The sequence below is a fragment of the Ahaetulla prasina genome, chromosome 8, assembly GCF_028640845.1.
Source record: "Ahaetulla prasina isolate Xishuangbanna chromosome 8, ASM2864084v1, whole genome shotgun sequence".
NCBI lineage: Eukaryota > Metazoa > Chordata > Lepidosauria > Squamata > Colubridae > Ahaetulla > Ahaetulla prasina.
The window spans coordinates 89,967,654-89,989,559 of NC_080546.1; the positions used below are offsets into that span (position 1 = coordinate 89,967,654).

Consider the following 21,906-nt stretch of genomic DNA (forward strand, 5'->3'; position numbering starts at 1 on the left):
TAAAAATAAACACTGGAATAATACATTAATCTTGTTAGCACTCTAAATTTACATAGCGGCCAAAAACAGGGAATGATCAACCTAGTGCTCACAGCAGCGGTAATTCCAACCTTGACAAAAATTAAGACCTGTGGACATCAACTCCCAGAATTCCCCAGTCAGCACAGCTGGCTGGGGAATTCTGAGAGTTGAAGTCCACAAAAATTGTCAAGGTTGGATACCTGTGACCTAAAGGCTGTTCTCTTCATAGACATGAGAACCAGGTGATCTGCAGCCAACTGGCTGCTACTAATCTGTCCTCCCAAGGAAGTTACCATCTTTCTTAGGAAAAGGGTAAAAATCCACATTTCAGGTGCAATAAATACGTTTTCATATACTTCAACCTGGCCAAAGGACTGGCGTTTCTTCATAAAAGTTCTTCCTCTTTTCTAATTGGGTTTCAAACTGACATTTTCAAAGAGGCAACATCACAGGTTGTATGTGATGCTTTTCAATCACTTGTTGACAAATTAGAGTTTATCAAAGATAGAGAAAAGAAGCAAAAGGCAGTGTTTACTGGGGTTTGAAAAAAAAATCTAATCTGCACTGTACTAGCTGAAAAAACAGAAGTAAGATTTTAAAGTAACCATCAATCATCATGTATTTATATTATTATTAATACTCAATTATTTATTACTGTGCTGTTATAATTAAACAGTAATAATGTACTCACCTTCAGTAGCAAACAGCTCTAAATGTTTCAAGGTAATTTCTTTGTATCTTGAATTTTCAGCTAGACGATCATAAATTACCGTGTCCTATAGTAATAATTAACAGATTGAACAAAAATCTATTTTGTTAAGCATTAAAAAAAATGTAAAAGCAAAACTAGGCCAGAAAATGATGCTCTATAACAAAAACTCTATTTAATGTGTAGTATTACAGTTAATTATTTAATTAAAATGCATGTACTATTTTCCATAAAAAAATCAGCATACGGCAACTTTTTTTTTAAAAAAAAATCACCACTATGTAGCAAAAACAAAACAAAAGCCCCTCTATATTAATGAAAAGACTGATTGAAAACAATCCTGTATGTAACAACCCTTTACAATTTTTACTGGATTGTGAACTATGAACTGAATGTATAAACGTGCGTGCATTAGTTAAATCACTATTATTTTTAAGAGTTGTTTACCCGAATGCGGAAGTGTATATAAAATAAATAAAATTTATATCCAATAAATTAAAGATATAAAATTGTCTCCCATGTTTTTGGTTCTGTATTGATGATGAGGGCACAGCGCAGAATTCTGAGTGATGTATTTTGGACCGTGAATTGAAGCTTTAGGCTTTAAATCAGAATTTTTCTTTCAGAAATTGGAGCTCTGTAAAATCTTGAGTTGAACGCTGGTATTCAAAAGAGCAGCGTGTAATGGAGCAGCACCATCTGGTGGTTTGGGTGAAGTATTACACCCCACATTTTCCGTTAGTTTTAAGTTGTGTATAGTTTTTTTTTTTTTTTTGAAAAAAACAAATTTACCAGTTGCTGCTTTCCCTGGAGTTTTCTTAACTTTGAGTATTTTTGCATTGTAAGTAAATAAGACTTTTATGTTTGATTCCCCCTTCCCATTTCTTTTATTTGAGTAAAATCTGATTGCATTTATGCAAGGAAGGGAAAAAAAAACACCAGGGGTGATGGACAATGCTTGTGGTCCCTCCTTCCCATACCTGTTTCCCCATTGGTAGATTTGTGCACCACACACAAGGCAGTTGTGTTTCAAATGTAGGGGTCTGTATGTGGAGAAGATGCAGTTAGGTACCCGAGCATCTTATCTGTCTTATCTAAAAGAAAAATTGCTTATTTGTACCCTGTGACTATCATTAAGTGTTGTACTCTTATGATTCTTGATGAACATATTTTTTCTTTTATGTACACTGAGAGCGTATGCACCAAGACAAATTCCTTGTGTGTCCAATCACACTTGGCCAATAAAGAATTCTATTCTATTCTATTCTATTCTATTCTATTCTATTCTATTCTATTCTATTCTATTCTATTCTATTCTATTCTATTCTATTGATGAAGGTATCTTTTCTTTTATGTACACTGAGAGCCTATGCACCAAGACAAATTCCTTGTGTGTACAATCACACTTGGCCAATAAAAAATTCTATTCTATTCTAAAAAAAAAAAACAAATAAGGCTAGAGAAACAGAAGAAAACTGGAATCTTCTGGTGGTCAGGTTATCTTCTCCTAAATTATGGGGGATTCCTTAGCACTGTACCCAAGAATTGGGATCCAAGGATGTGTTAAACCAGGGGCGTCCAACCTTGGCAAGACTTTTAAGATGTGTGGACTTCAACTCCCAGAATTCCTTAGCCTGCCAATTCTGGGAGCTGAAGTCCACAAGCCTTAAAAGTTGTCAAGGTTGTTTGTTAAACAAACAAACAAATAAGCAAGGTGTTCCCCTCTCTTCATCAGAAAGGAGGCTTAGGACCTGGGTACTTACGGGACCGCCTGCTGTTACCACATGCCTCCCACCGACCCGTACGCTCCCATAGAGAGGGACTTCTCAGGGTGCCGTCCGCCAAACAATGTCGGCTGGCGGCCCCCAGGGGGAGGGCCTTCTCTGTGGGGGCTCCCACTCTCTGGAACGAGCTTCCCCCGGGTTTACGTCAAATACCTGACCTTCAGACATTCCGTCGCGAACTGAAGACACATCTTTTTATTCGCGCGGGGCTGGCTTAATCGGATTTTAAAAGTGAATTTTACCAATTTTAAATGGGGTTTTAATTGACGATAATTTTTAATATCAGGCTAATTTTGAATAAGTTTTTTAAGGGTATTTAAATTGTGTATATTTGTATTGTTGGTTTTATTTTGCCTGTACACCGCCCTGAGTCCTTCGGGAGAAGGGCGGTATAAAAATCAAATCAAATAAATAAATAAATAAATAAATCCCCCCCCCCCCGCCTTCAAAACTGAAAAGAAAGACACAACTACACACCTTTCTCAGCTTAAAAAGAAGCCAACAAGAGGCAGAAGAGTTCCCTCCATTGGCTTCAGCTGAGAATGCGTAAGAACAGAAGGAGAAAGGAAGCAACGAGACAGACACGAGGGAGAGGATGAGAATAAACAGGAAGCGCATAGATACCGCGGAACACAAAATAGAAGTAATAATAAAATGGTTCTAAGAATAGAGGCTGAAAAATAGGACATTAACGAAATAACAGGACAGGGAAACAGTCAGAACAATGGGAGTATGGAAGATAATTGAGGGAAACGTAAGACCTAACCTCAGAATTGCACAGATTTGGTGAAGACAGCTATAGAAACCCAGAAATAAGACAGTAAGTGAAGGGGGAAAAAAAAGAGCAATTGGATCTCTTCAAGTTTGGGATCCATCTGACAATTATTAGTCTGAAGAGCCTGCCACATTATCAATTTTGAATCCATCTATGAGCCAGGAGACAAGGCTTTGGGTGTTGATGTACACACTGGAGTTAGAAGATAGGATAGCAAGTCAGGTGCCCCTTGGTGTCTATGTGGTTGTAGAGAAAGTACTAGTGGGTGTAAATCCCAATGGTTTCTGGGAAATGAAGTTTGAGACCTTCCACCCACCTGGTGGTGCCATTACAAAACGTTGGTTCTGTTTTTCTGTGTTTACTGGTATAGAAAAAAAAAGAGTAGAAGAAAGTGGCATGACTAAATAAGTCATCCTCTGTTTATTCCTTACAATCTTCCTTGAGAAAATATCACTGACAATCAAGTTTCCAGAAATTTACATTTGAAAAAAAAAACAAAAAAAAAAACGGAGTGACAACTTACAGCTCCTTTGCAGTAGAGTCTTAATTTTCCGGACGGTGTGCGCACGATTACAGACATTCTTTTTCTAGAACTGGAAGAATTGAAAAATAGTTAACATTTTTAAGGGAATGAGAAAACAAAAAGCATTAAAAAGGCCTATGTAATTACCTTGTAAATTCTAACACGTTTAGCAATTCGTATCTTTCTTCTTGACCCAGCTGGGGAAAAAAAAAAGCAACACTTTACAACTTCAAAGGCATTTCTAATTTCTATATATTTTTTTTTAACTGAGAAAATAATACCTTTGACAGTTTACTAATTTAATCTACTTACAGATTCTATAATGACAGAGTCTGGCGTTCTTCCAGTAAAAACAAAATGGAGTTGCTTAGCTGCTCTGACTAATGCTCCTTCATCTGTAACAAAACATCCACTCTTATTTCACTGGTAAATCGATAAGAACAATAAACTAAATACAGTATGTTTACTGTTTTGACCACCAGAAATTAGATTTTGATTCTTCGTTTTATTCCTTTTTATTCCTGAGTCCTTCAGGAGAAGGGCGGTATAAAAATTAAAATATTATTATTATTATTATTATTATTATTATTATTATTATTATTATTATTATTATTATTATTATTATTATTATTCACACGCAATTTCATTTCATTCATATATAATTTTTGCTACATTCTGCCCCCCTGCCCCCCAAGTAAAAAGAAGCAGATTTCATAATTCAAGAATGCTTCCAAACAAGACTTCTATCATATAACAGCCTTTCCTGGTTCATATAATTTGATGGGGGTGGGGGTGGGGAATGAAGAAATAGAATCATGAAATTCCGCTTCAGGTTTTTTTGTGTGTGTTATTGTTATGGCTTCTTCCATTTTTTTTCCCTTTTCAAAACTGTAAGTCAATTAATTGGTTTCGAGAACCAGTTCATGTTTGTGTACTTAAAAGATCCAGCCTCTTTCTATATAGCCTTTTTTTTTTGGAAAAAAAAGAAGATATCCTAGCAAATGGCAGAACCTGGCCAAGCTTAGTTGATCTCACCGTATGGCAGACCACCAGCCACCCCAGGGGTATAGGCTAGACTAGTTAAAAGTTTATTCTTCAAATAAGCTTGACTCCTAGTGATTTCATCTAATATATTTGTATGTAGCGTTTTCTCCCCCTTTTTTATTAGTAATGCTCTTACACCTCCTATGTGTTTATTAAATTTATATGTCGCTCATCTTGTGGGACAAGGTGACATGTAAGTGGCTTATATGACAACAGGAATTTGATTTTCGATAAGATGGTCTCTGGTCACAGCCATAAAGGAGACTGTAGTAATAACCAGCATTCCAAACTGGGTCCACAAACCCACCAGTAACCAGAGCAGTGACTGATCAATCAATCAGTCGGTAATGTGCAGTCCTCGACTTACGACCACAATTGAGCCCAAAATTTATGCTGCTAAGTCAAAGATTTGTTCAGTGAGTTTTGCCCCATTTTTATGAGCTTTTTTGCCACTGTTGTTAAGCAAATTGCTGCAGTTAAGTTAGTAACAGGATGGTTAAACGAATCTGGCTTCTCCCATTAACTTTGCTTGCCAGAAGGTCGTAAAATGTGATCACATGACCCCGGGATACTGCGACTGTGATGAGTCAGTTGCCAAGGGTCTGAATTCTGATCACGTGACCATGGGGATGCTGCAATGGCCGTAAGTGTGAAAAACGGACATAAGTCCCTTTTTTCGGTGCCGTTGTAACTTCGAACAGTCACTAAACAAACTGTTGCAAGTTGAGGACTACCGGTAATTCACTAATGGAGCCTGTTTGCCCACTTCCATTTCCCCAAGTTTTCTACCACTGGTGTATGTAAAATATATTTCTGCTGAGGAAATGACCATCAGGAAGGGAGTGGCAAAGACATATAAAGGTAAGCGTGGTGGCTACTTCCCTATCTCTAACCTCCAAGGAACGCAAGCATAGATACAGGAGTGGCCAAAATTGTGGAAAACATTTGGGAAAAGTGCATTTTTGAGGTTTGATGGCTAATAATGCCACTTTTTTTTTTTTTTTGAGTTTCAAGATAATTGTATTCCACTGCTGGAATGATAGCCCAGACCAATTGAAAATCTATGGAGCCGACTCAAGAAACTTGTGAGTCAGAAGAGATCCAGCAATAAAAACCCAGTTAATAGAAGCCATCATCCAATCTTGGTTTCACATCAGAACAGCTGCAGAACTCAAAGTCTTGGTTCACTCCATGGGAAGACGTTGTAAGGCTGTCATTCACACTAAAAATTATCCAGCTAAGGATTAAATGACAGGGTGATCATTTTTGTATATCTCATTTTTTTCTATGTGTTTCACTTTTCTTCTTTATACTGTAACTATTGTAATAGCAAATCCTTTATAAAAGTTATTGCATTACATTCTTGATTCAATTATCGTTCCATTGATACACAATTTTATGGTACTATTCCCCCCAAAAGTGGTGTTATTGGCTAGTTTTAGAAAATATACTTTTCCCAAAAGGCTTCCACAATTTTGGCCACTACTGTATAATCACAGACTTTCACATGGACTTTTGAAGATCAGGATCCAGAGTAGTCTGTTATTCCGATGATCGGTGGTATAAGTTATGGGCCTGCATTGTTCAACTAAACCGGTACTAATTCATTCTCTTCACATTACATTGCATGAAGAAATCCTACAAAGCCTATTATAGGCGTGACTTTGTGTGTGGTAAGCCAAAACGTCCTTTAAAAGCCCACATTATTCTCAGGATAATGTTCAGCCTACAGTTAGCAATGCATCAACTCCAGGCTAATCCATCCGTTCAATGTGACTATATCTTTTAAGTACGTAATTGAACGTAACGCAGTTCAAACTTTACATAGTCGAAAGCGATTACGGCTGCCGCAGAAGCCTTACCTGGGGATGCCGCTTGATAAACTATTCTGTCATCCTCTCTTTCTGGGACAGCTGTGTGACAAATCGCCATCATTGTCAAAAACTCACAAATTATAGGTGCCGTTGGCTGAAAAAAACAGAAAACAGTAGAATGAACTGTTCTTTTTCCCCCCCTAGATTTAAAAACTGTACGTACAGACAAACAGGTGCAAAAATAGCTATAGAAATAAAAACATTGGTTTTTTTAAAAAAAAAAAACATTCGTTCACCTAGCAGAAACAAAATGGTAGGGGAAACGAAAGAGACAAGGAAAAGACACGCACCAGGTGTTTATTGAAGGAAAGGGGTAGTGGTAGAAAAAAAGGTTATGAGTCAGAACAGTGAGCAGTGTTCCACTCCATTCTTGATTGCAGACCTATTTTTATGCAAATCAAAACTACCCTCTGTGATGTTTAAGCCCTTAAGAGGAAATAAATATTGTTAACTCTTCTGATAATCAGGATTTTTTCACAGTTTTGTATCACCATGATACAAAAAAAAAAATATGTTGAGACTGTAAAAGAGTGCAGAGAAAGAGGATAAAAGAGTCTGGAAGCTAAATTATATGATGAATGATTGAGATAACGGGATATGTCTAGTTTAATGAAGAGAAAGACGAGGGGTTGGCATGATAGCAGAATTCCAATATCTGAGAAGTTGCCACAAAGAAGACAGAATCCAAAGCACCTAAAGGCAACGGATGGAAACTTATCAGAGAGAAGCAACCTGGAATTAAGGAGAAACTTCCTAACAGTGAGGACAATTAACCAGTGGAACAACTTGCCTCCAGAAGTTGTAAATGTTCCAACCCTGGAAGTTTGTAAGAAAAGATTGGATAACCATTTGTCTGAAGTGGTGTAGGGTTTCTCTGCCTAAGCAGGGGGTTAGACTAGAAGACCTCCAAGGTCCCTTCCAACTCTGTTATTCTGTATTTATTTTATTAGAGTTTTATCCTGCCTTTATTACTTTGTAAGTAACTGGCAATTATACATAATACCCCTTCCTCCTCCTATTTTATGTTAGTTTTGAAGTTATTATTTTGCATCAGCGTATTTCTGCATCTTACATGTTTGTTTTGCAAATTTTCCAGTAATGATGAGTCGCTAAATGTTTTTTCTTCCCTTGCTTGTGGACTCTGGCTAAAAATAAAAATGAAAGAAATGAAATAATTACTACATATATTTATGATTAAAAAAAGAGCTTCATTAAGTATAAATCATGTAGATTCTGTTTACATCTTTTTTGAAGTAATGGTTATACAAGATTTGTATTTAATTTGTATTTGAGAAGGCATCTCACATTTTAATTATCCATCCACATACTTATAGTTTGATTAAGTGGTACAACATATTAAACTGGGTTCAACACAAAATGATGATAAATATATAAATGAAATGAATGAAATATTAGTTAATTTACCCATACAAATCACATCAAAACCGGAACTTTCACCCATGGATTAAAAATCAAAAGTTAGCCTCTGATAACAAATAATGGCTTCCTAGACATTGAGTTTTGATGATATTTGATATGGATATTTTTGATAATGCTGTAAAACTGTACTGTAATACTCTAATAATTCTAATATGAACATTTCAAAACCAGGTTATTTATATTTGAGTGAAGTAAAGTTAGCAAAGCTTACTCAGTCTAAAAAAATGGATGAGCAATTCCACTTCTCAACAGATGAAATGTTTATTTGAAGGTACCATTTCAAAATTACTTTCTCTCCATACACTCAGTTTCAGTATGTTAATAATAGTTATAGATCATTGCGAGTAGAAAGGAAATAGCAGCAAAATATAGTGCTTACCACTCATCCGAGGTACAGCCAAAATCATCTGATTCAGGAGAATGGCTGCATGAAATGTAAAGAAGGGCAGAACAACATAGAGAAATAGCTAAGAAAGCTAAGACAGGCTTGAAGCTGATCAGAGAGAAATTAAGCCCCCCAACCCAAAAAATAAATCACAAATGATCTAGTGATCCATTCATGTAATTGAAACTATAAGTTTTTAAAAGTGATCTATGTTATTTGGAATCCTACTTTATTAGGGGTCTGGAGTGGACAGCCTGCTGTGCGTAACTCAAGCATGTAGCTCCGGAAACTCCAGACCAGGGGTGTCCAATCTTGGCCACTTCAAAGCTTGCAGACTTCAACCCCCAGAATTCCCCAGCCAGCAAAGAAAGGGAAGGTGGGGATGGAGGAGGTTTTAAACATGAGGACAAGGCAGAGCCAGGTGCAAGAGGAAGCAGGAGCCCAGAGAAGGGTCCCATGCTTCACAGTCTGAGGCACTGAAATTTTAGTTTCCAATTTCTATCATATGTTTTGAAAATCCAATAAATGCAAGTGTGCACGTATGCTTATAGATGGACTTTGAATAGAGCAAATTCGGGATATGTCTTCCATATCCCGAAGAATTTTAATATGGGTCATCCTCGACTTACAACCACAATTGAGCCCAACATTTCTGTTGCTAAATTGAGAAATTTGTTAAGTGAGTTTTGCCCCATCTTATGACTTTTCTTGCCACATTTGTTAAGTGAATCGCTGCCGTTGTTAACTTAGTAACACGGTTGTTAAGTGAACTGGGCTTTGCTTGCCAGAAAATTGCCAAAGGTGATTATATGACTCCAGGATGCTGCAATCGTCATAAATATGAAATAGTGGTCAAACGGCCGAATATAAATCACATGACCATAGAGATGCTGCAACGGTCATAAGTGTGAAAAATAGTCAGAAGTCACTTTTTTCAGTGCCGTTGTAACTTCAAATGGTTACTAAAGAAACTGTTGTAAGTCGGGAACTATCTGTATTAGTATTTTAGCTTTCAGTATCTTTATTTTTAATAATCAACAATCTGACAATCAGCGGCTCCCAGGAAAGAGCACCATAGAGGTTGCTAAAGTTTAAGTGAAAAAACATCCCTTAAAATGTCCAGTTGGATCGTTTGAACTCCACAGCTAAAAAGATGAAGCTGACTTAAGAGTAAAAGGCAGGGCCTGAAATAGTTATGCATCAGAGGCGTTTGCTTGTCTTTGAGACATTTTTGTTTTTAACTTAAAAGATCCTGAAGAGATCTCCAAAAGTATTTTAATGACATTACAAATGTCCAACTCTATTTTTTTTTTAAAGGTAGCAAAGTAGATAAAACCAAGCAATGACGTAAGAAAAGAACTCACCCATAAGATATTCCTGCTATAGTACACTTCTTAAATTGCATAACGTTGCACGTCAAGGTACCTGTTTTGTCTGAAAAGATGTATTTGACCTTTAAAAAAAAGGTAAATTTTTTCATTAATGTTTCATCACGCATATATTAATATGATAACCTTGTTGTAGTAACACAATGTGATTTCTTAAATTATTCAACACATTGAAAATGTTAGCCAAAAAAAAAATATACAAAAGCTTTCCAGTATTGGGTAGTTTAGGCAACAAATCTGTAAAGGGTCAGCTTAGAATTTAGCACCATTTTCAACTCCACAAATTAGGAATACTGGGATCTCAAGAAGGATCATTTCAAGATTTATGTTCTGTTTACATGGATGGGATTAAACCTAGTAGAAGCTGTTAAGTAAATAGCATCCTCTTTTTTGGGAAGTGTCCCTAAAGATGATGTATCTCCGGAAACTCTTTTTCTTTTTGTTTCTTTCATAATATTTTATTGAAGTTTAAAAAATACAAAGATGAAAAACTAATTGTAAGTGTTGCTTACTGAGTTAGAATATTGATGGTATCTTGTCAATGGTTCCTGTAATGGGACATTGTTAAAAATAGCACCCCAGGCTCATTTTTTTCTCTTGCCACATCTGTAGAACTCTTTATAAAAGCTCTGCTGTTCAGAATAGTGGTTGAATTAGGGTATTAATATAAATGAGTCTCATTAGACTCTGATTTGTTCTGGAGAATAATCCCTAGGCCAGGGGTGGGCAACTATGGCCCCTTTATGACTTGTGGACATCAACTCTCAGAATTCCTGAGCCAGGAATTCTACACTGGCATATTTGGGGGGATAAATATAAACATAATCCATTTAAACACAAGATAAGAGAATATTTACATTCTATCAAGTTATCTGTTTATCAGATAAATAACAGTTAAAATAGGTGGTTGTGTGAATTTAAATTAAGAAATTACATATTAATAAAAAAACAGAACCCCCCCCCCCAAATACCTGGCCAAGTTCTTCATTAAGATTGGACGTACGTGCCATGGCAGCAGTGTCTGTAAGTTCATAATGCATGTCAATATCCTAATAAAATAATAATAATAAAAAAGCTGAAAAGGGTATTAACTTGTGCACACACACCGCTACAATCTTGGTTAAAACTTGGTATTAACTAAAACATTTATGAAATTTGTATTCCATGTGTGAATACTGAGGATAGGATGAGGATACTTCTGATATAAAGCCAGGCATAGGGCTAGGAGGCAGACTTCCTCCAATGAGAATATGCATTAGACTATTTTTTTTTAATTATTTACATTTATATCCCGCCCTTCTCCGAAGACTCAGGGCGGCTTACAGTGTATAAGGCAATAGTCTCATTCTATTTGTATATTTACAAAGTCAACTTATTGCCCCCCAACAATCTGGGTCCTCATTTTACCTACCTTATAAAGGATGGAAGGCTGAGTCAACCTTGGGCCGGGCTTGAACCTGCAGTAATTGTGTTCTAATAACAGGCTTCTTACAGCCTGAGCTATCACGGCCCCTATTCATTAATTGTCTTTGTAGTTTGTATTAGGAGTAAACATGTTTTTGCAAGCTCATATCTTAAAAAGGTTTCATTGTAAAGGATTTCATTAATCTATACCACTTAAAGCCTGCAATCATGTAAGAATATATTTTGTGATATCTTATCCTGCAATTTAATCTGCGCTACTTTAACAAATAGCCTGTATTATCAAATATTATCAAGTTACATATATTCTATTTGAAATGAATTATTAAAAGGTCTGCAAATCGCACAATAATTATTATATTTACCCAATTTATAAAATATGCTTGAATAAATTTAACAACTTCCAGTGTAACTAACAGGCTGATTGGAATTAGATTATTGAAGAGGATGATAAACGTCAGGAAATTGAGTCCAAAATTATTAGCTCCACCATCTGTTAAAATAGGGAGAAGAAAGAGGAATCATACGTGAGTTATAACATTACGTGCAATAATTCTAGAAATTTCTTTAATTAAGTTTATTCTAAAAACTATATATAAAGCTTTCCTAATACTCTGGTTCCTGTGAAACCTGCTCTTGAATCTGATCATTTGCCTTGGAAAGGAATCTGAATAGAGGTGTCAAAAAACAAATTGGAAAATAGCAGTTAAAATGGATCTCTGCTAAGAACACAGTGCAGACAGAAAGCTATAAATCCAGCATACCGTGTGGCTGATGCTATTTAAGTCATTTAGCCTCTTTATACAAATAATGTATGAAATGCAATTACTGTACAGGGTTTCACACAATTTTTAATTTGAACCTGGAGAAATATGTCTTCTTGTGAATTTGTATATGGTTTTGCAAGTGTATACACACAATTCTTGAGGGTACCAACTATAAAAAAAAATCATTTAAAACTTTTAGTTAATATTAACCATAATACTGTTTTAAACAGGTATAAATACAAGGATGTATGATGCACTTATTTTACTTTGTAGACGTCAAGTAAGATATAGGTATCACTGTGGCAGGAAAAACACACTTGTTTTAAGGGCTTACAGGTTAGGTTGATGTACCAGTCTTTCCCTTCGTGCTTTTGATTCCATATAGCTGCACCAATGGAACAAACCAGAGACATGGCAATAAGAATGCAGAACAAAAACAGAATTTGTATATTTGTAATCCTTTCCACGTTAGACAGTTTAAGAGGTGGGCTTGTTGAGTTCTGTGGAAGAAAAGGAGGGCCAACAAGTAAATATGACATTCATATGCTATTTTGGTTTTTATTTAATGTCTAAGGATATTTTCATGCTTGGATTAATCATCTTAAATGCTTATTTTATAAAGGCTTGAAAAAGATAAAGAGTTTTAACTTGGGTGATACATTCCATTGGAGGTGTTAGTAAGAATAGGAACAACTGCTGAAATAAATGCCAAAAAGAGAGCTGCGTTAGATTTCTGTAGCAATCTACAGAAGATTGCTGTACGAGAGTGTTGTGGCATTTTAAAAATGAACAAATGACTGAAGTGTATGTGATAAGAAACTTGTCTTTTATGTATCATGGGGTTCTGTTGTCCTATAAATAAATTCCTGCCGATTTAATTTGACAGTAAAATATATGCACACTTTTATTTATTAATTTATGAGTCATATATTTATCTAGTGAACTGAGAAACCCAAGGATATAACCTTGATATGTGTCAAATGAGACCAAAATATTTACCCAATAACAATGATGGCCAACTATTTTTTTGGTCTGTATAGTAAGTTCGTAGTGTTAAGTGTTCTTTTATGCAGGTAGTTCTCAATTTATGACTACGCTGGAATCCAAAATTTTTGTTGCTGAGACTGTTAAATGAATTTTGCCCCATTTTATGACCTTTATCGCCACAGTCATTAAGCGAATCTGCAATCTGGGAGACTGCAACTGTCATAAATATGAGTCAGTTGCCAAGCATCTGAATTTTGATGCTGGGGCTGCTGCAATGATTGTAAGTGGGAGAAAATGGCCATAAGTCTCTTTTTTTTTTCAGTGATGTTGTAACTTTGAACAGTCACTAAATGAACTGTTGTAAGTTGAGGACTACCTGTATAATCATGCTTCTAATTTATTATCCAATCAGGCGATCTTTTGCTCCTGTCCATTATGGCATAAACATAGAACAGAAGGTCCAAAGACCTTCAACATACAAGGTTATTCTCGGTTAGGAGACAAACCTGCATAAGTTTTGTATCATGTCCTGTATAAACAACGATTCCATGAACCCACTGTGTGTTTCTGAGTTGAGCACCACGCAGAAGAATCTGGTCAGGCCCCAGTGGAACAGTCCTAAAAGAGAAGACAGCAAAAATTAAGTCACACTGAATCGATCTCCAAATAACTACTTCAGAAACATTAATATAGAAACAGATTGGGTTTTTTGGGGGAAATTCTTAGGCACATTTATTAAATGCAACTTTAAGACTTTTTAATGGAAATAGCACAAGAATAATCATAATTAATAAGAACATAATTTTAATTCCGCCATTGGGTATGTTATGTTTCTCTTTGCATTGTACACATCCAACTTGCTATTTTGTACTAATATTTTAGAGGGACACAGTGGCTCAGTAGCTAAGACACTGAGCTCGTTGAACGAAAGGTCAGCAGTTCAGCGGTTCAAATCCCTCCTGTTTCTTGTCCCAGCTTCTGCCAACCTAGCAGTTCAAAAGCACATTAAAAAATGCAAGTCGAAAAAATAGGGACCACCTTTGGTGAGAAGTTAACAGCGTTCTGTGCGCCTTTGGCGTTGAGTCATACCAGTCACATGACCACGGAGCCGTCTTCGGACAGCACTGGCTCTTTGGCTTTGAAACGGAGATGAGCACCGCCCCTTAGAGTTGTGAACGACAAGCACATATGTACGAGGGGAACCTTTACCTTTACCAATATTTTTATAGTCCTGTCCATCATCACAACTGATCATTGCATCCAAAATTGAGTCACATCCTGATTTAATACAGGTCACACGATTAAGCCTCACCACTATTTTCCTTTTTCATTAGGGATTTTTTTTTAAGAGTGAAAAAGACAGAGGTAGTACATATGAATCAATAAGGCCTCTTGTATCATTAGGAACAGTAGTAGAAAAAGCTTTTCAGTTTAGCTTTTCATCTTTATTTGCTGTCAGTTAATCACTTTAGTCATCTACAAAAAGGGCTTGACTTCTCTCTTCTTTTATATTTGTGCTGCTGATAAAATCAAGGTGCTAATCATTTTTGTCCTGGAAGCATCATAAGTCTTGCTTTGGTTCTACCTTCATTGAGTTTCCTTTTGCGTGTTAGCGGAAACCATCCAGATGTTAAAATGCTGCTGAATCCATTGAAAGGAAGTCTTCTGCAATCTAAGACTTGACCCTGGTTGGCCTGGAACATATGCAAGAATCAGCTGAACTTAGCATGCCTCATTTCTTAATATTGGGTTTTAGGTACCTTTCTACCGAATGGGAAATTAGGATATGCAAACCATTTCTAACACAAAATAGTCCTCCAATTTCCTGCAAGTAACAAACAAAACACTCTTTTGCCACAGAGACTTGGATTGTAGACCAAGGTTTTAACCTCAGTTAGTATTGACTGGAACTAGTTAAAGGGAATAGAGAATATGGCATTAACCACATTTCTCAGAGTCTAGGCCGTTTTGTACATCCAGGTTATGTTCATTACTATTAAATTCTTCTAGATGAAAATTAAGCTCATGGATTGTAACATAATGTTGCGGATTATGTATTTGCTGTGTGCTTTGTGTTTCCTTTTAGAATAGAATAGAATAGAATTTTTATTGGCCAAGTGTGATTGGACACACAAGGAATTTGTCTTGGTGCATATGCTCTCAGTGTACATAAAAAAAAAAAAAAGATACGTTCATCAAGCTTTTGTGGGCAAACACAAAAATGTGCACTGTCCGTGGCCATCCATAGATAATTCCTGTTGTGCTTTTATGAACAGAGTGCCACTTAACAAAAATGTGTGTGGTGCATGACCATTTATAGATATTCCCGTTGTTACAGTTGTTGAGATTTTCCAGCAAATTATGCTTTTGTATGTTGAGCTTTGCCAGCAAACAGCCAAATACAAAAATGTGTGTTGTGCACGTGAATAATAGATGCATTGTTACATTTGTTGAGCTTTTGAGCTGACAAATGCACAATTGTGCTGCTTTTTTGCTTGTTTGTTTGTTGCATAATTGCCAAGTACGCTGTGCCTGCATAGAAAGAGGTCTCAAACTAATGGAGGATTTTTCCTGTGGATTCATGAACATTGTTAAAACTAAATATATTTCCCATTTCTTCATTTCTGGGTTCAGTTCTCTGCTGCTATGCAAGCAAAATTTAGGCTTTAGAAATGTTTTTAAGTATTGCTTCTAGAGTAGGCTATAGAAATACTTACAATAATCCAATCTGCCAATTTTTCCGTAAGTTGCATGATAGTTACTACTTAGTTTTGTTTATTATTGACTATTTTGCTTCCAAGCTTGAAAATTAAGAAAGCAACTGGTTCGTTTTGAGTTTCAATAAATAGTGAAAGTTTCAAAATGTCTCAAGTTTTCTTTGGTCTGAATTTAAGACATTTGAAACATTTTAACTGAGTGTGCCAATTGTTTCACAAATTTATTTTTGTTTTGCATCAGCTCCTTCGGGGAAGGAGATACAGGCAGTCCTCGACTTACAACAGTTCACATAGTGATGGTTTGAAGTTACAACGGTGCTGGAAAAAGTGACTTATGACCATTTTTCACACTTCTGACTGTTGCAGCGTCCCCATGGTCACATAATTTGCATTTGGATGCTTGACAACTGATTCACATTTATGACGGTTGAAGTGTCCCTTCCAGCTCTATTTTGATTCTGATTCTCTATAATGGCATAATGGGCATTTTTAGGGTGCTTGGAGAAAAATACTGGCTGAGGTCCGAGTAGTGGGGTTAAGGAATCAGATAAGAGAAACATTCATTTTAAGTTGTTAAGATTAGAAATAGATCTAGGAGGTAAAATGAAGAGTAAAAGCCAAACTGTAATTATCAATACTTGTAAGCTCTAAGGTTGGTTGTTTTCATGATTAAAATCTGTTCTGTTTCATTCCCTTTCTTTCTCCAAACTTTAAGGTTTGAACAATGATGCTGAAATCAAATGGCCAAACTTTTTTTTTAAAAATGGCAGGATGAATGAACGCATTGAATTAATATTTACTTATAAAATGGGTGCAAAGGATGGGTATTACCAGAACTTTAAACAGTGAAAGTCAACTGAAATTAATACAACTGACACATACCATTTTTTTTTTGTTAAAACACAGCAATGAAAATATTCTTTCCACCAATATCAATATTCTACTTTTTATAGATTTTAGAAATGTTATGAAAGAAATTGTACTCAAAGATTTACATACCCGTGGCTGTCTAGTCTAATATTTCCAACAAAGTCATAGAGATGTCTATTAGGACTCTCGCATTCAATTTTGCCTGAAAGTCTCACCAAGCTGTCAATGTCCTTTATATCAGCTGTCAGTGGTAAGCCCTGTTTGAACAAAAGTTTTGATAATGCGATAATGAAAAAATTAAGAAGTAACACAAGCTTATGATTTCCTATATATGGGTGTTTACATCTATTTATTAATTTATTAGTTGCATTCATCGGTAATGGTAAATCATATTATACCACGATGTGTCTAAGCAAATTCATTCTGCAAGTTAGCTTCAGTTTTCCAAGCTCTTTTTTCCCTCAGTTCCATATAATTATCAAGGCATTGAAAACTGATTCATTTTTATTTAAGAGCAGGATGTCATAATGTTTGGAGCAATAAACTGTGCCTCATATAAATTATTGTCAGTCAGAAACACAGACACACAGAATTTTATCTATATAATTAAGTCTGTATTTTTAATTATGATTTTAAGTGGTTCATAATAAAGTTAAAGACAGAATGGAAAGATTCAGAAATATCATTCTAAGCCAAATACAAAATGCATGACGACGGATTAAACTTGCTAGTTGCTAGTAACTGTTGATAGTTGCCACAATTCTATGTACAGGTGACGTGACAAATTTAAGACAATTAAAAGCAAATTTCAAATATTTCTTCTCAGCCCTAAGCTGCATTCATGCATTTCAACCCACTAATTATTTATCAGCTGATAATGTATTCATATTTAATTATACATTTTCATTATAAAAATTATGTTTATCTTTTTATGTGTGATATTGTCCTCTCACTTTTCTTCCTCCCTCCCTGTTTACCTGCAGTGCCCAATTTCCCATGTAAGATTTTTTCACAAAATTGAGCATAAAGTCAAATGCCTAATAAAACTGAAAAGATTGAGAAGACTGCAAACATAAAATTGAAGCATTATTAATTTTTATACTTGCATTCTGAAAATGCATACATAGAAGGGATATACATTATCAATATTTTACAGGTAAAACCAGGTTTCTTAAAATGTGGATTCTTCTTTATGTAAATAACAGACTAACATCAATGGTATGCAATACATTTTGGATCAGTGCCTACATCTCTTGAGGACTTAAATGAATGTTCTTATCCCTTAATGCATTTTTTTTGCCCTTTAAGATTCTGCTTCATACTGTGAACTATGCACTGTGAATTATCTTGAAGCAATATATAGTAAGATAACATAGAGGGAAAAATATACTTCTTACCTGTCGTATTTTTAAATTAGTTTCACCATCTAAATTTGATGTTTCAATGTAGCACATAGCTTGAGGTTCACTTATAGAAAAGAGAAGATCCATTTTATAAATTAAGCAGTCCAGAATATATTTTCACTAAAATACAACATCGTTCTTTAGTTTGATAGTCATTAAACAAAATATGAACTAGTAATTTACATTTTCAGAAAATGACCCTTAAAATATGTAAAGAAAATGATTCATATTGACTTCATTAATGACCGGTAGAAACTCACTGATTCCAGATCTTTGTTAAGACAGAAAAAGCAAGCTAAATGACAAGAAACTAAGCTTGCAATACATATGGTTGAATAACACAAATTCTCTAGTTTTTTTATAAAGAAAGTAACACAAAATAAACGATTATGCAACATACAGGAAGCCCTTGACATATGATAGTAATTGAGCGCAGAATTACAATTATAAATCGTTGCAATCACAAAGCAGGCCAAAAAGTGACTGCGCCTGATTTTATGACTTTTGTGGCTGTCATTAAGTGAATTTGGCAATTATTAAGCAAATCTGTTTTATCCAGGAAGTAACTGGCAAAAAAATGACAAAAATCACGGTCAAGAGAAAAGTAATTAATTGCATTGTACTGTAATTGTATTGTAATTAAATGCATTGTATGAAAATACATCTCCCAAAATACATGTAATGTTGATCTTGCATTGATATCATAAATATATTTTGGAAATGTTGAATACTTAGTAAAGTTGCAAAGCACGTCCATATTTAAACAGGAATTTATTCACTTAACATTTACGTTTTAAAGGTCAGTTTTTCTGAAAATGTAATTGACCGATTACAAATTAGCATGCAAATTATTTCAGTTTCAGTATATGAAACATATTTAAATCCGGACATATTTAATATACACTGTGTTTGCAATCTATATCTACTCAATTCAAACTAGTATAGTTCTGAATGATCATGTATATATAAGATTGCACTGGAAAGCTACCAAATTATGTACATATAATTTAAAATAAGCCCTATTTATCAAATTGGGTTTACATTTGAGTGAATATTTTCTGAAGAACATTGAAAATAAATGAGTGGAACATCAAAGATCAGGAAAATATGTTTCATTACAGAAATTAATATATTTTGACATTCATCTCTATAATCAAATAAAATTAATGATGTCAAACAAAATGCAATCCAAATACAGAATCTATATAAAAACCACTTTTATTGAGGTAGCATGCTGTTCATCCAACAAATCCAAATGCATGCACTATAAAGCATGCAACATTTAGGTCTGTGCTGCGGGTCCTCTAGAATTCTCAAAACGTATCATTGTTAACACCGAAATTGTATAAAATTATTGAAAACATGAAGTTCTCTATGACAGGGGTCTCCAACCTTGGTCCCTTTAAGACTTGTGGACTTCAACTCCACAAAACTGGCTGAGGGACTCTGGGAGTTGAAGTCCACAAGTCTTAAAGGGACCAAGGTTGGAGACCCCTGCTCTATGGTATGCTTTGGGATCATATGATTTATTGATTTATATTTCATGTTTCTAGACAGCCCATCTTCCTCAAGGGAGTCGAGTTTAAAACTTTAGATAGTATCTACATAATAACTTCATCAAAACAGTTTATTTTAGTCATTGGTTTGTTTTATAGAATAAATCTGGAGGTAGATCAACTGTTTTTGCATTAAGTGCAATCCTAAACCTCTTGATTTATAAGTATGTCCAATTAATTTCGGCGGAATTTATGCTGAAGTACATGAGTGTTTAATTGCACATGTGGCTTTAATAATCATACAGATTACAGAGGGCTGTAAAGCGGTATGTAAGTCTAAGTGCTATTGCTATTAGCTTAGACAAAGTTGAACATTCCCTTGTACTTCCATTTGAATGAATGTTTGCACATAGTAAAACATTCTGCAATCTGTTCACGGCAGAATCTTTTCCTGCCTCGGTTTAATAGAAAGACCCAGAAACACATTTATTCTAGAACTGATTCATTCTAACCTTGAGGACAGACTGATGAGATCAGCTGGGAGATGCTCCCCATTGGTCACCTTCACTATTTCCCCCACTGCAACCTTTACCAGTTTTGAAATAATAATTGTAGCAAAATAATAAATAAAAGAGGAGAAATCGAACAGATTAAAGAAAAAAAAGACACAAAGTTGAAATTATTATATAAAGCGGGTTAAGGAACAGTCTTTTCCCCCCCTCAAAATCTATTTAATTTGGATCAGAAAAGTGTTATTCAAAATATTTTTAGAGACAGCAAAAATAACCCTAAAATGTGGACATCAATTGTAATTGTCAAGCGCCAGAGAAATCAGGAGATTCAGGCATTTCAAATAAGTATAAAGATTTATTGCCCGCTTAAACTCTCTACAAGAATATGAGCTACTAGCAGTCAAAGGAAATGAGCGGGAGATAAGAGAGGCATTCAAGGTGAGTTAGACTTAGATCTCTTGCAGGCACACAGGGACTCAGTCTTTTGACCCCTCCCTCAGGCTCAGCCTGGTCATCTCATACAGTAATACAAATCCATGGCATTAGAAAGGAAATAGAGCATAGTAACGTATTATTTAACTTTAGCAAAATAATAAAAGCAATTTGAAAAAGGAATGGAGGGAAATCTCTTGGTTTCCTTTTCAGATGCTAGGAAATCCTTTAACAGAATTAATAAATACTGGAATTCATGGATGTTTCACAATCCTAGAGAGGTATTTTGATATTTCTAGAAATTCAAATTCAGCACATGTACCAGGAAGGCATGATGCAGACAGAGTGGGAATCAAATAGCCAAAGTAAAAAAATAGCTTCCATTGAGAAAGGAAAAGCCTATTAAAACAAGAATTGCATATGGTAAAAATCTTCAGGTAAGGGTAGCAAAATACGCTCTTTAAATATTTATATTTGGAGATAATGACCCAATCAAATAGATTTGGGGGAAAAATGTTTCATATATTGAGTTGTCCAAGGAAACACAGATAAACAAGATTAAATTTCACAGGGATGAAACCTAGTATTTTGAAATCTGAAAGCATGTCTTGAGGCTTTTAAAAATATAATTTAAAACACTATATTCTCAGGAAGATGTCAGTAACATTTCGTAATGCTTTAATGTTAAGGCAACATTGTGCCGCAAACTAACATTTTATTTTCAGTTGATATATTTGTATGATAAATTAAATAAAACCAGGAGGGAAATCTTCTGTGTTCCAAACTATGAAAGAAAATATAATCAGATGCACTGGAAAGCCCAGCATTTTATTCATTCAAAGTAGGCTTCCTTAGCAATAATTCATGTATCTAATATTTCAGCGGTTCTAAATACTTCTGTTTATTCTTTATTTCCTTGGTACAATTAGGGATCAAAGTTGGAGAGAGAAAACGGACTCTATTCTGGAAGCACTGATTAGCATCTCTACCTTGATGAGAGAAGTACAATGTCAGCAGGTATATATTCTTTGCCTTTTATTAAAACTATATCTCCAACATCTACCTGAAAGAAAACTGGGAATTGGTTAATGGTCTGAAACTAGCAGAATAATCCTTTCCTTTGCTGTATTTAAGTACGCACTGTGCAATAAAAGTAGTACACGACTTAAAATGGAAGTGATGGTCTATAAGAGGTTTAAAAATGGTAGGCATTCTCATCTAAGTATTATTTTTCTCCCATTTAACAGAATGACATTTCTATTTTCATTTTATTACAGAAAGTAAAACACCATTTCCTCATAACTTGGTATGAATACAAAATACATCTTTACAGTCAGTTAGCTCTTTGCCTTATTTA

The 21,906-nt window shown here is 35.1% G+C and overlaps 1 protein-coding gene across 7 annotated transcripts in view; it reads right to left on the reverse strand.

The window, feature by feature from the left end:
• Positions 1–21,906, reverse strand: part of ATP8A1 (ATPase phospholipid transporting 8A1) — a 57,541-nt gene that overhangs the window by 30,755 nt on the left and 4,880 nt on the right. For 3 of the 7 annotated variants that reach the window (XR_009156297.1, XM_058192991.1, XM_058192992.1), the window contains exons 4-17: positions 18,104–18,173; positions 16,836–16,963; positions 13,626–13,737; positions 12,467–12,632; positions 11,731–11,858; positions 10,915–10,992; positions 9,920–10,008; positions 8,550–8,594; positions 7,803–7,875; positions 6,719–6,824; positions 4,125–4,207; positions 3,960–4,009; positions 3,813–3,882; positions 713–797 (exon numbers count right to left, since the gene is read on the reverse strand). Coding sequence is in view for 6 of the 7 variants with exons in the window: in XM_058192991.1 (XP_058048974.1) it covers positions 713–797; positions 3,813–3,882; positions 3,960–4,009; positions 4,125–4,207; positions 6,719–6,824; positions 7,803–7,875; positions 8,550–8,594; positions 9,920–10,008; positions 10,915–10,992; positions 11,731–11,858; positions 12,467–12,632; positions 13,626–13,737; positions 16,836–16,963; positions 18,104–18,173 (1,283 nt within the window). In the remaining variant the exon portion in view is untranslated. Of the gene's footprint in view, positions 1–712; positions 798–3,812; positions 3,883–3,959; positions 4,010–4,124; positions 4,208–6,718; positions 6,825–7,802; positions 7,876–8,549; positions 8,595–9,919; positions 10,009–10,914; positions 10,993–11,730; positions 11,859–12,466; positions 12,633–13,625; positions 13,738–16,835; positions 16,964–18,103; positions 18,174–20,117; positions 20,192–21,538; positions 21,613–21,906 lie in introns of all 7 variants that reach the window. The other 4 variants (XM_058192995.1, XM_058192993.1, XM_058192996.1 and 1 more) reach the window with 4 other exon arrangements.